We start from the raw sequence: 12920 nt of genomic DNA, 5'->3' as shown, positions 1-12920 counted from the left end.
CAAGGTGTTATACAGTCATAGATTTAACTGAATTTAACTCCCAGTTCCTGCAAGAATTTAGCTTCAGATAATGGCGAAAAAAATTGAGGTGTTGTTCAAAGACACCCTACTATTTCAGTTTGAAATATTATGATATTAAGAAGATCATTGCATTGAATTAAACACTTTTAAAAGATATGGTTCTATAATGTAGGTGCCAAACTGTAAACAAAAACAATAAGATGGTGAAACTCAATGGTTTCTTGTTTTTATACATACAGTACACACCAGCCTTGTAGGCCTATTTAGTATTTTATTATGAAAGGTAGGCCGGAACCTTCATTGACGTTTTTGGAAACGATCAAAGCGGCACATTGCGCATGTCTGAAGCATCATGGGACGTAAAAAAAGTAATGCGGTGACGGGAAATGTAGTAAGGTAAAAAGATTACCCGAAATGCAACAGCATACGGGGAATACCAGGCGGGGAATAGGAAAAGTAGCACCATGCGAGGACACCTGCTTTGTTTGGCACCTTTAAGTTTCTAAAAACCAAAGGAACACTATTCAAAAACAACACGGAGTGACGTGGAAGTGGTCTGGTTTTGTGTTCGTCCATAAATGTTTGAGTGGAGACGAGACAGCGGATTTGGCCCTCACGCGGGCACCCTTCTAAGCTAACGTCAACGAGTTAGCTGTGATGCTAGGCTGTACGCCGAGTATCTACATGTGGAGCTGAAGTGCGAACAGCCTGCTGTTATTATTACATGAGTGTCCTGATAAGATAAAATGTCGGGCTTTAACTTTGGAACAGGAACCCTCGCTTCCGCTAACCCTGGAGGGGGATTCGCATTTGGGGCCGTAACCAGGTAACGACACAATTTACACAGCTAAGCTAATGTTAGCTTAGCCAGAATTGACAATTGAACTTGCTTGCACAAATGTAGACAGTATTAAATTCTCTACACGTTACTTTAGAGGTACAACACATTCATGAAGAACACTCTTATAGAAGTATGCACAGCTCTGTCTTAAAAACAATCAGGAGTTTTGGCTCACTGTCTTTTTAGCAGAGAATAAAAAATGGAGGAAGGCATGTTATTTTTGTTATTAAGATCTGTTTAGCAGAACTTATAAAAAACAAAGCCGTGAAAAACTGTCCAGTTTGCATTACTGTAAATGACGGGGTATTTGCTTTTTGGATTTCTACTTGACTCTGGCGTTGTAAAATGAATTGATGTCACTGACCGCCCTGCTTTTTTTCCTCTTTAGTGCACCTGCGGCCAGTACTGGAGGTTTCTCTATTGGAGCAGCTCTGGGTACAGCTGCTACAAATCCTGCTGCTGCCATGACCAGCACGACCCCATCTCTAGGCCTGGGAGGAAGTCTCTTTGGTCAGAAACCTACTGGAGGATTCTCTTTCAACACACCTGCCTCAAGTAATAAATGTGCATGTTTATACAAAAAAAACCAACCCCACAAACGAATAACGCCAAATAAATGCCTTTGTAATTGGCTTTGACCTTTCTATTTAATATCATCCTTTTTCAGGTGCCGGTGCCCCTACGACAGGCCTTACATTGGGTAAGTCTGTAGTCCTTAAATATTTATCTTCAACCCCCCCACACTGAAAACAGGTTTACACCTCAGTTTCTTCATTTATGTTTTCTCAGGTGCTCCAGCCTCTACAGCTGCATCCACTGGCTTCAGCTTGGCCTTTAACAAGCCCACCGCCTCAGCAACACCCTTCTCCCTCACCACCTCTACCACCTCCACATCAGCCCCAGTAGGGGCAGGCTTATCATTTGGCTCTGTGCTGACATCTACAGCTCCTCAGCAGCCTGCAGCAGCAGGCTTCATGCTCGGCCTTGGTGGCACAACAACCACAGCAGCAGCAGCGTCTACAGGCCCATCTCTGGGTGGGGGCCTCTTCTCCAGCACTGCGTCTACAGGTGAGCTGGAAACAGCCTGTGCTTGTCAACATGCTAATATCTGATGATCAAGTCACGTCTCACGATTGAGTCAGAAGTAGTTCTCCACAGTGTTACAACGTATTTCTTTCTCTTGATGTTGCAGGTTTGGGTCAGACCACGCTCGGGGGTGCTGGTGGGTTAACGTTGGGCTCTCTGCTGGCTACCTCCACAGCGGTATCAGCAGCACCTGCCCCCAGCCTGGGCCTGGGTGGAGTAGACTTCAGCACGTCCTCTGAGAACAAGAGTGATGCGTCATCTGGAGCTAATGCTCAGTAAGGCTAACTGACACTCATGCTTATGGTTCTTCATTCAATGTGAATGATTGTTGTGACAGTACAGATCTGCCCATACTTTAGTTTAAGAAAGTGTAAACAACCATTTAGCTCAGTGGCTACCTATCATGTTGACCTACATGTGATCAGAGCATATAACCCATGAAAAACACTGTTTCTCTCCCTCAGGGACAGTAAAGCTTTAAAAGATGAAAACCTGCCGCCAGTCATATGTCAGGATGTCGAGAATTTCCAGTAAGTGTGTGTGTGTGTTTGTGTATTTTCTCAATGACTGTCGTGTCAACGGCTAGTGCATATCATTTAGTTAGATCTGGCTTATGTGTTTAAAGATGGACAGTGTTGTTGACATTGCGAGAAGCACCCTAGAACCAAGAAGCTGCGACGTCTGTTTATCTCAAGAAGTTTGTGGTTATGAATCACAAACAGAATTAAATAACAAACAACATGGCAATAACTTTTATAATAAATTTATTTTTAGAAATACAAATACCTGGTGCAATGTTTATAATGTGTTTCTGGAAAATGATTAGCATTGTCTGAGTCGTATCTAACGGCTTGTGTCCTTTTTATAGAAAATTTGTAAAAGACCAGAAGCAGGTTCAGGAGGACATCAGCAGGATGTCGTCGAAGGCCATTTCAAAAGTGCAAGATGACATCAAGAGCCTGAAACAGCTTCTCTCTGTCAGCGCCAGCGGCCTGCAGCGCCAGGCGCTGGCCATCGACAAGCTGAAGCTGGAGACAGCACAGGTAACAGGAGCAGTTTAATAGACACAATGCTATATGTGCTCATGTCCTTTTAGTCCTGTTTTAAACTGTTAGCGGCCCTTTGTCAGTAAGATTATATCTCCACACTGTATTCCTCAAATGCAGTAAACTGGTCCACATATCCGACACATCATGTATGTAAAGACGGTTACACATTAAGTACAGTTCTTCACCAAGCTGGATGTTTTTCTAAAATCTGTTCTGAGCTAGAGACGCTTTTGTGTCTCTTTCAACAAAATCAGAAGAATTTAGTTGCCTACATTCTGAACTGAATCTGTTGCTCAGCATAATTTAATGATTTGGAACATTATTTCCAGAAAGACATATCTGTCTGTGACCTTCCTCTGACCTTTCTTCTTAAGGAGCTGAAAAACGCTGACATCGCACTTCGTACCCAGAAAACTCCCCCCGGACTTCAACATGAAAATACTGCACCATCAGAGTAAGTCGTCCCAACTTAGTGCCGAGCAGTGCTATCAGATGTACCGTATTTGAAGTCAAGGAGAAACTAGTGGACAGGGTAAACTCAACTGTATGTATGTTTTGTGTTTAGTTATTTCCGAAGCCTCATAGAGCAGTTTGAGGTGCAGCTGCAGCAGTACAGGCAGCAGATAGAAGAACTGGAGAACCACCTGACCACACAGAGCAGTGGCTCCCACATCACTCCTCAGGGTAAGAGGACTATTTATCTACTTTGTAATAATAAATAAAATACTGTTGGCTCTAAGCAGAAAAGTACAGATCAGTCAGGTATCATTTGTTTTCTTCTTCCTGCTCCTGTTTGCTGTGGACAGTGTTACAGAATTATATGGAAATATTTCATGTCAGGTCTTGTTTTTTGCTTTTCACTGTTTCACCCCCTCGTAACATGACACTGTCGATGTCATTTTTTTTGCAGACCTGACTTTGGCTATGCAGAAGTTGTATCAGACATTTGTGGCTCAGGCTGCCCAGCTCCAGTCTGTCAATGAGAATGTGAAGGTTCGTTCTGTTCTTTCAGCTCGGTCTGAAAAGGATTCAGTATCCTCGTCGGCTCAGCATTGTGTGAAATGTGTGAATCAAATAGTTTGTACATCTGTAAAAAGAAAACCCCACATGAATTAATTTCTCTTCTTGTGCTTCCATTCGATGTCGCAGATCTTGAAGCACCAGTACCTTTCCTACCGCCGGGCCTTCCTTGAAGACTCCACAGACGTCTTTGAGTCCAAACGCTCGTCGAACAGGAAGTGGCAGAGTGCGCCTCGAGTCACGACTGGACCTGCGCCATTCTCCAATGTGCCCAACGCTGCAGCGGTTGCCATGGCAGCCACGTTGACCCAGCAACAGCAGCCAACTCCAGGTCTGACTGCCTACAAGTTCTAGAAAGTTCTCCACCTCTCCCCTAAAAAGAAAGAAAGGAGGGAGGGGAGAGACACATTTAATAATACATTTCGGAAAGGACAGGATGTGTACATTTCGCGTTTGTATTATTATACTTTTTTTTTTTTTTTTTTTTTAAAGAAGTCACTTGTGATAGGTGAAAGGTCAGAAGGGGGACGGGGGTTCAAAGAATAAAAAGTAAGCCTTAGCTGGTGCCAAACTCTAGTGTCTGTGTCCATATAAAGAAATCACAAATCCACCTCACAGAAATACAGCGTGAGCACGTTCTATAGGTGAACACCAGAATCTGCCAGTGTGGGTGCCAAGCCCTTTCACCTACGAACACTTTGAAGAATCAGTAGGGCTAAATAACCGACCTTTTTTTTTTTTTCTCTATGTGCCATCTCTAGTAGGATGTGAGGGCACATGTGTGAGGCTGATAGTCATTGTAGTAAGGAATCTCTTTCATTATTATCCAATGGATGCTTGAAATGAGCCGACTTCTTGAAGGTTGTTATGTAAAGGCCTGTGTGATTTAGATACATGTAGTGAACATTCGCGCTCTGAATGATGAGGCAGAATTTGGTTCATCTGTTGATGATTATAAAATATGTTCTACGATGTTGCCTGGGTAACGAGTCGGTGTGAAAGATGTACATTTATTGTGACACCTTCTCTCTTCAGTTGACCTGTAGAGAAGTCTCTACATTGTAGTAGAGAAGCCTTGATTTGATCAGACACCCAAGTCAGTGAAAAGACGGGACTCGTGAACTTTATGTGCTGAATTGATCAAGTTTGTGTCGCCATTGTTAATGAAGCACGTAGCTTCTCTTCTTCAAGGTCTTACAAAGAAGGCCCTGTTTCAAACACACTCTAAATATTTGAACTGTTGAATTTCATCAAAAATAAATGGCAAAAACAGCCAGTCCTATCATCGATAAAGAAATGTAAGCTATAGTAGTTAAGTGTAAGCTATGACAACATACTATCCAGTATATACACACTGATAATAAACACGACTATATTAATGAAGAGTAGTCTTCACAATGTTTAGATCAGCTCTAAGACTGATCTCCATATTACTGTACGTTTCTTCCTGGGACATTAGCATGTCAGAGGTGTGTTGGTACATCAACACTTGGTAGGACTCGGTCAATAGAAATGCATCAGGACCAACCGAGCAGAGTGATGTTGCACAGAAACAGAGGAGGTTACTTAAGGTTTGGTCCCCTCAGAACTCAATGGCACACAAATGCCCTTTTTTGGTTTTATTCCACATTTTTAAACGATCCTTCAAGAGGAGTGTCCATTCTGATTGTTGCCACCTCTCTGAGGTGTTCAAAATGTTCAGCCTTTTTTGTAGGCTTTGGTTTGTAGGCCATTTTACAGGCGTATCGGTGCACTCACTGACAACAAACAAACTAAGCTAATGTGTATATAAGCATGTTTCTGCTGTCGCTTTTTTTGTAAAACTGCAGATAAAATTAAAAAAGTCAAAAAGCAATATTCAAATTGGACCAGGTTAAAAAAGCAGCATGACTTAATAGTACTCACATAGCAAATTGTTATAAAAACCCTTCTGCTGCTTCCTTTACACCTAAACTCTACACTGCATTGACTGTTATTAGATCAGATGGCAACTAGTTGTTAGCCAGACAATGAATGTGACACTTCAGTGTGATCATTTTTGAAACATTCACATGCATTTGATAGCTGAGCAGGAGCTGTTCCAAATGTGTTTTTTGAAGTGTGTGCCAAGAAGGGAGGGGAATATTTCACTAAGCCATTCTTTCAACACTAGAGTCCTCCACACACGAGCCCTGTGCCACAGTAGGTCAGATCAGATCCACGTAAAGTGCACTCCACCTCCATGTTTTTTTTGGGGTTTTTTTCTAATCCATTTTTTCATTTCATACAAACCAAACACATTTCTGCTCACTCAGTTTTATAACTCTGTCAGGGGCGTGTCCAGGGATGGCATGGCTCCCCCACTCTAATCTTATTGGCCACCCCAAAATCCTGAACCAGGATTAGCTATTTGCCTTGCCAGAGGTGGAACGGCTCCTGAAATCCACTAATAAGGCTGCGATGCAACACGCAGCTCGCAGGTTTGAGTGTGCAGATTCGACGTGATGAGTGCGGACGGAAGGTTTCATTCATGTTAGTTCACACACACTCCCGGCCACCCCTGCACAAATCAGTGCCCCAGTTGGGCATCCCCAGACCAAAAAGTCTGGACACGCCCCCTGAACCCTGTGTACTGCTAGCTGTCCAAAAACAGACCACTTTGAGCGTCACTTTCTAATTGATTTACCTCAGAGGTTGGCACGATTTTTTCACTGATTATTGTGACACTATCTAGCAAATGCCCATCCCTGTTGCCAAATAGTGGTTCTTCTCTCGTATTTGACTCGGTCATTTCATAGACTAAGTTTTAAAACCAGTGGCTCTTTTGGTCATTTGAGTATTTATTTACCTATTTATTTGTATTTTATCGTGTGATTTATGAGTAACCCTCCGTGAATGGAAATGTATATTGGAGGTGGGTCAGTATCACAGCACATACAACTCCAAGCATGCAGCTGGGTTGCGTTACTCCAGCCACATTGTTTGAGCCCCAGGTATTGTAATGTTGCCACGGTGTTGATTGTATCAGCGAAAAGTTTGTACAGATGTGAGCCTCAGTGGACGTGAGGTGAGAGCTGCCAAAAGACTCTGCACTGAGGTACAAACTATAAAATGACCTGAAGTGACTATTTCCACTTTAAAAAGTGTCTTTGATTGACTGCACTTACAGTATTTGATCTTCAGCTGAAAGGAGGCTGATTTTACCCTGTGACAGAAATAATCGGCATCAAGTCGTTTGTTTGTTTGAGGCGATAGTTTTATTACTTGATTTTTGCTAATTCACCAAGGGCTACTATCAGTGTCAGTGCATCATTTCACATAGTTAAACTAATTAAAAATGTCAAGCACTGTTCACAAGTTGCTATATCAGGTATTTAATCCAAGACGGTGATGTTTGGTTTGAAAACAGTTTGGAGAGGTTTGTTGGCCGTGTGGATAATCTTTCTATTGGTCTGACTTCTTCTTTTGTTGTTCAGCAGTAATGACACAGTCAGGCTGGCTTTATCTGGGGGTTGTTATTATCCACTGTTTGCTGTGGAAAGGATTCAGTGTTGCTTGGTGTTAGACATAAGACACCTTTAGGGGAAAGAAAAGTACCAGTAGTTTTTTTTTTTTCTTTCCTCCTAAATATTGCTGCTAGTTACAGTTGTCCTCAAACCTAACTGATTACTTGCTGATGGAGCGGCCGCATATTAACAGAATAGCTGCTCCTGGTGACGATTCAGTCCTCTGCCAAAGTACTCTGAACTTTTTGTAGAAACCGATCTGGGCGTATGTGAGGAGGAAGATTCTCAAGTTGTCCAGAGCTTTAAATTTAGTCGAGTCACACTTTTGTCTTCCGCGTTCCAGTCAAGACTGTCACAGCAAAGACGATAAAAAACTGTTGATCAAAGTTGTCTAGACCTTGAACTGGATTGTACACTAAGCCTACATGTTGGGCATCATATTATCAGTAATGTTCATTCATATGTATGCAAGCGGTGATTGCTAAAACAACAGCGGGAACGACCTCTTTTTTTTTTTTTCTCAAACAAGTGAAGGAATTTAATATTGAAGTTTTATTCTTGAAGGTTGGCACAGTGCTGATCCATTTTGAGCCTCCTGATTTTATTGAGTTGTGTGCATATCGTATTTTAATCTTTTGCTGCCGAAGTTTGAGCCTCAGAACAGTATTTCTCAAAAACAGACCTGATTAGTCAAACCCAGAAAACCACACGATTATCTTTTGATGTGATCGGCTGCTACGGACTGTTTTTGATGTTCTTATTCTTTCCCAATTCATTTCATTGAACTTTTCTCAGATGCTTACAATTTGTTTTGAGTGGATTTTTGAAGAAGTGGCCTCCTTGAGGTCAAACTATTGCAAGTTGTTTTTTTTTGTAGGAGGGATATTTTCGATCACTGAATAGAGAAGAATATAAAAAAACGCTGGTCTGATGAGTCTCATTCAGTATGTTTAACAGCCACCTCGCCTCAGTAAGACTTGATCAAACTACACGGCATTTAAAGTTACTTTTGTGTGCTTAAATATTACACCAAACAAGATTCTGGCTGTCTAACAAACACTAGCTAAGTGTTTAAACACAAACCACATCGGTTGTTCTTCTCCTCTTTGGAGGAAAATAGAAACACCACATCACTGATTTCCCCTGTTGACATTGAGGCAGCCATAGATGCCAAATTCACTCTTCTTTTGAAATCTCGAGTGCTTTTACTTGTAGATGAATGTGTTTCGACTTATATAACCAATGCCTGTTAATACAGTATATTTAATATATAATATGGTGTGCCTTTTTCAGCTGTATTCAATAATTGTGTGATGCTTTTCTTTTTTTTGGCGTATGCTAGTTCATTCACTCTCAGAAATCTTGAAAAATTGGAAACTTGTCAAATGCAGTAGCAGTTAGTTAGCAATTAACAATCAATTCTGTTCTAAACTGTTTGTTTGTGTTTTATGTAAGTGGAATTGCATATAAAATTGACAATAAATCAGTTTTTAAACGAAGAAACGTTTGTCCGTGTTTCTTTCTCGACTGAATATGTTTTAACAATGCAGACCAATTGGAAGCCCCTCAAAATTTGATAAGATAAAAGTTTGACATGTAGCTTTACAAAAAGACAAGTTTCTGAGTGAAAGAACTAGCTGCACATATGCCAGTTTTCAATAGATACAACTACTGCTCATAACTGTGATGCTTAAAGTCTATTTCTACAAAATACCGTTAACACATTGATTTACGTTGGAGTTATGGAAAGGATTGTGCTTTTCATGATTTTTTTTTGTTGCTTACAATACATAAGCACAAAAGGGTTTGAAGAGTAGTTGCATAATTGTTAAGAACATTACCTGCTAACTAATCACTTACAAGTCACCTTTTAATTATACAGCACATTTCATAGACTCCATGTGCTTAAAGGTCACATTATGCAAAATAAACACTTATGTCCTTAGCTTGTATTCCAAGCTACCCAGTGATGCAAAAGTATGCCCTCTCTGTCTTTTGCCTGGTCCACTTTTCAGAAAATGTGTGCTCAAACAGGCTGTTTGGAGATTTTCCCTTTGTGACCTCACAAAAGGCAGTAACCCTTCCCCCAAGTGGCCGACTCTCCCACAGCTGGGTGTCTGTTCTGCTGTCTGAGTCTGCCTTCCCGTCTTAAACAATTGGTCGTGATGCAAGAAAGCCAAAGCTGCCAAGCCCTTGTGGAGGGGCGTGGTCAGACACAGCTCACTTGCATTTAAAGCTACAGACACAAAAGCAGTCTGTTCTAAACGGGGCTGAAATACACAACCAGAGTAGACTTTTGGCGACAAACTATGACACTTATTTAAACTTGTTAAAAAGGAGGCTAATATGTGACCTTAAAGGTTATTTTTACACATGCTATTGCAAGCATTCTATTACTTGTATATCCATTTTAAAAAAGTAGAATTATAACCTATGTTTTAGAGTTGTGTTTTTCTTTACATAAAGTGTGATTTCATTGTAAATAGGTAGATAAGTATATGTAACAATGGTGCAAGTGCAACACAATGTGTCCTTATCATATTTTAACCTAAGATGATGAGCGTATTGTATCCACACGAAACCCATTCGGAGGAGTAAACCATATGCCCTCTCTGTGCCTTAGGGACCCAGGCACCCTTGGGGGCAGGGTTTGGAAACCCCTTTGCCTCGGCAGTGGGCACTAGTTTGGGCTCTTCTACCCTTGGAGGTATTACCCCTGGCTTTATTACATGAATATTCCCTTCCAGTTTGCCCTCCCTCCTCACCTCCTAGCTCCTGTATGAAAGTGGTAGTGGGGAAGTGTGTGTGTGTTTGATTAAAGTGGTGCAGTCAGTGCTTGGCAGTTTGTTTTCTGTTTTCCTTTTTTTGTGAGAGTTGGAAGTGCGTTCACACCACTGGAAGAGTGAGCAGACTTTTACATGTTACACAATCAATGATTCATCTCTTTAATGAGAGGAAAACACCATAAATACTCCCCAGGGTTTGAAAATCAAATGTCCTATCTTAGGCCACAATGCAAGTAACTTGGCAGTGTGGGCATAGGTGGTCTGAACGCACACTAAGTCGGTGCTTTGCTTTTTCATAAGTTTACTTTGAGTCATCTTTCGCCGTCACCATTCAGCTGTGCGTAGTGTTGTATTGAGAAGATTGTGGCATTTGTTTTCCTTTTTTTCTTTTTTTTTTTTTTTGCTATTTGCCTGCCTGTGCGTTCTCCTGAGGCGCTGCTCCTTGTATTCATTCCTACTATGGGCTGTTTGTTTAGCCCATACTGACTTAAATGTAACTCTCTCCCACAGGTTTTGGTGGTGGGCCAGGATTTGGTGGGGTGGGGACTGGGGGGTCTTCTTTTGCCTTCTCCTCCACCAGTAAGCCCACAGGAGGCAGTCTGAGTGCAGGTACATACATGATGTATATACCCCCCCTCTTCACACGCAGAGCCAAATTCAAATAGTCAGTTACAATAGGCTTGTGTTTGCAAGTTTACTTCACAGACTGAGATTTTTTTTTCCCCCCCTGAGAATTTGTTATGAGAAACCCAGTTGAAAAAGCTTCCTGTAAACAGTGTCAGGGTTCTCTGAGCTTCAAAGACATTTGAAGACATCTGACCGTTTTTTCCGACTTCCTCTCTGATGGATCAAGACTTTGTCAGCATCATCATCCTCTCAAAGCTTTGTCATTCTTTTTGAAAAGTCACTGGCAGTTTTGCCAAAATAGGCTGTAGGTTTATGGGGTCTAACACCGGGAGAAAACAGAAAGCTGTTTTCACTTTAATATCTGACACTTTTATTTTTTTTATTTTTTTTTTGTGTTTCCCACCTCTTCTGTTTTAGGTTTCGGCAGCAGCAGCAGCTCAGGCTTTAACTTCAGTAACCCCGGCCTCAACCCCTCGGCTGGCCTGACCTTTGGCGTGTCCAATCAGCAGGCTGCAGGCTTTGGAGCAGGGATGCCCCTTCTCCAGCTCAAGAAACCCCCTGCTGGTAATAAAAGGGGCAAGAGATAGAGCCCTGCGACTGACCAGCTGACCAGCTTTGTGTTTCTTGTGGTTAAGGCCTGCTCTCCCAAAAGCATGTAAATGCTTTCATAATCCAAATAAATAATGGTAAAGAGTTCAGTGAACGAATTAAGGAAATCCACAAAGATGAGATTTAACCCACTATAATACAACAGGCGATGCCCCATTTATAATCATCTAAATCATCTAAAAGAAGACGATCCTGCAGACCAACATTTTTTTTATTGGCTTAAGAGTTGCCTGCAGGCTTTAATTTGTGCTTTTGGGAATGCCAGCCATATGGAGAATTGAGTAAATCACAAATTGTTCAGTTACTTATCAGGAATTCCTTATTCTTAATATTGTACACAGTACAGGCAGTGAAGATGGTTCCATTTTGCTACAGACAAACTCTCTCAACCGCATGACTGCACTTGAACGCCTCTCGAAATGATGACTTAGTCCAGGTCTTGTTTGGGAAAGGTTAAGATACAGTAAAGGGAAAATCCTAATTGGTTGGTAACAGCATAGTCCCTGCCCAAAGGTGTCAGTGGAAGGTAATATCTGCTCCTTGATAGTTTTTTTAGTCACAGGAGAATGTCCAGGGTGGGTTTTTGGGGAAGCACAGTTTTATTTTTATATCAAGTTGAGAAAGAGATGACATTCTGTTCGGGGTAAAAGGGGGACTCGTGTCTTGTGATAGTCCATTGTATAGTCCACATAACCTGTGTTGATTTTGCTAGTCCATCCTTGTCGTCTTTTTACAATTACTTCTCCAACACGGTTTTTCCCCCACTGTAAGCACTGAGGAAATGCTGTGTATGAAACGAGGCTCCCACGAAATGTTAAATTAGTTGAATTCAAAAGGGATTTCACAAGCAGATCCCAACTAATCCACTCAGTTTATACATGTACTACGATAATGTTGTGCTTGCAAGTGTATATGACCTGACAGTGATTGTTTGAATGTGCATGTGTGCTTATCGCACAAGAATGAAATTGTCTCTGGTCTGTCGTTTTTGCTGAATTGTTTAGAGTGCTTGGGGTATCTTCTGTTTTTTTTTTCTTTTAACTGTCCATATACGTTTGAAAACCTCATACTGGTAGTTGTACTTTTTTTTTTCTAATCACAGTCTATGTAAACCTGTATTTTCAAGATGCTGTTTAATAATAAAATCTTCAATATGATGTTTTGCCTGTTTGTGGCATTACTTAAATAAATGTTTGTGTTGACATAGGAGGATGTCTGTCTTTATGTGTTTGTCTAAATTTGTGTCACTTGGTTCTAGACAGTTGTGTTTCTCTATATGCTATAACCAACTATAATGGGACAATTAGGACACATTTATGCAACAGCCTTATGACTTAACATTAAGTGGTACAAAATGGAATTACTGAACAATTTATTTTTAAAAGTTTAGTAAATT

At 41.2% G+C, this 12920-nt stretch overlaps 1 protein-coding gene across 4 annotated transcripts; it reads left to right on the top strand.

Moving 5' to 3' along the window:
- The first annotated feature begins 357 nt into the window (after positions 1-357).
- nup58 (nucleoporin 58) lies at positions 358-12731 on the top strand. Of its 4 annotated transcripts, XM_079361445.1 has the most exons (14): positions 358-847; positions 1251-1417; positions 1530-1562; positions 1652-1930; positions 2055-2223; positions 2413-2478; positions 2817-2991; positions 3372-3451; positions 3563-3681; positions 3908-3990; positions 4147-4348; positions 10126-10209; positions 10799-10897; positions 11333-12731. In XM_079361445.1, exons 1-14 carry the CDS (start codon positions 768-770, stop codon positions 11500-11502), a joined length of 1806 nt encoding a protein of 601 aa, XP_079217571.1. In that variant the 5' UTR covers positions 358-767; the 3' UTR covers positions 11503-12731. The 4 variants fall into 4 exon arrangements, with proteins under 4 accessions (XP_079217571.1, XP_079217572.1, XP_079217573.1 ...); XM_079361446.1 differs by lacking the exon at positions 10126-10209 and having other exon boundaries at positions 359-847; XM_079361447.1 differs by lacking the exon at positions 10799-10897 and having other exon boundaries at positions 359-847.
- Positions 12732-12920: the final 189 nt, after the last annotated feature.

This window comes from Symphodus melops (assembly GCF_947650265.1).
Source record: "Symphodus melops genome assembly, chromosome: 14".
Taxonomy (NCBI): Eukaryota; Metazoa; Chordata; class Actinopteri; order Labriformes; family Labridae; genus Symphodus; species Symphodus melops.
This window is presented reverse-complemented; position numbering and strand designations above follow the sequence as displayed.

Coding starts and splice junctions, on each gene's coding strand:
- nup58 (XM_079361445.1), top strand. CDS start 768: ATGTCGGGCTTTAACTTTGGAACAGGAACCCTCGCTTCCGCTAACCCT. Junction 3,991..4,146: donor CTGTCAATGAGAATGTGAAG/GTTCGTTCTGTT, acceptor TCGATGTCGCAG/ATCTTGAAGCACCAGTACCT. Junction 4,349..10,125: donor GCAACAGCAGCCAACTCCAG/GTCTGACTGCCT, acceptor TCTGTGCCTTAG/GGACCCAGGCACCCTTGGGG.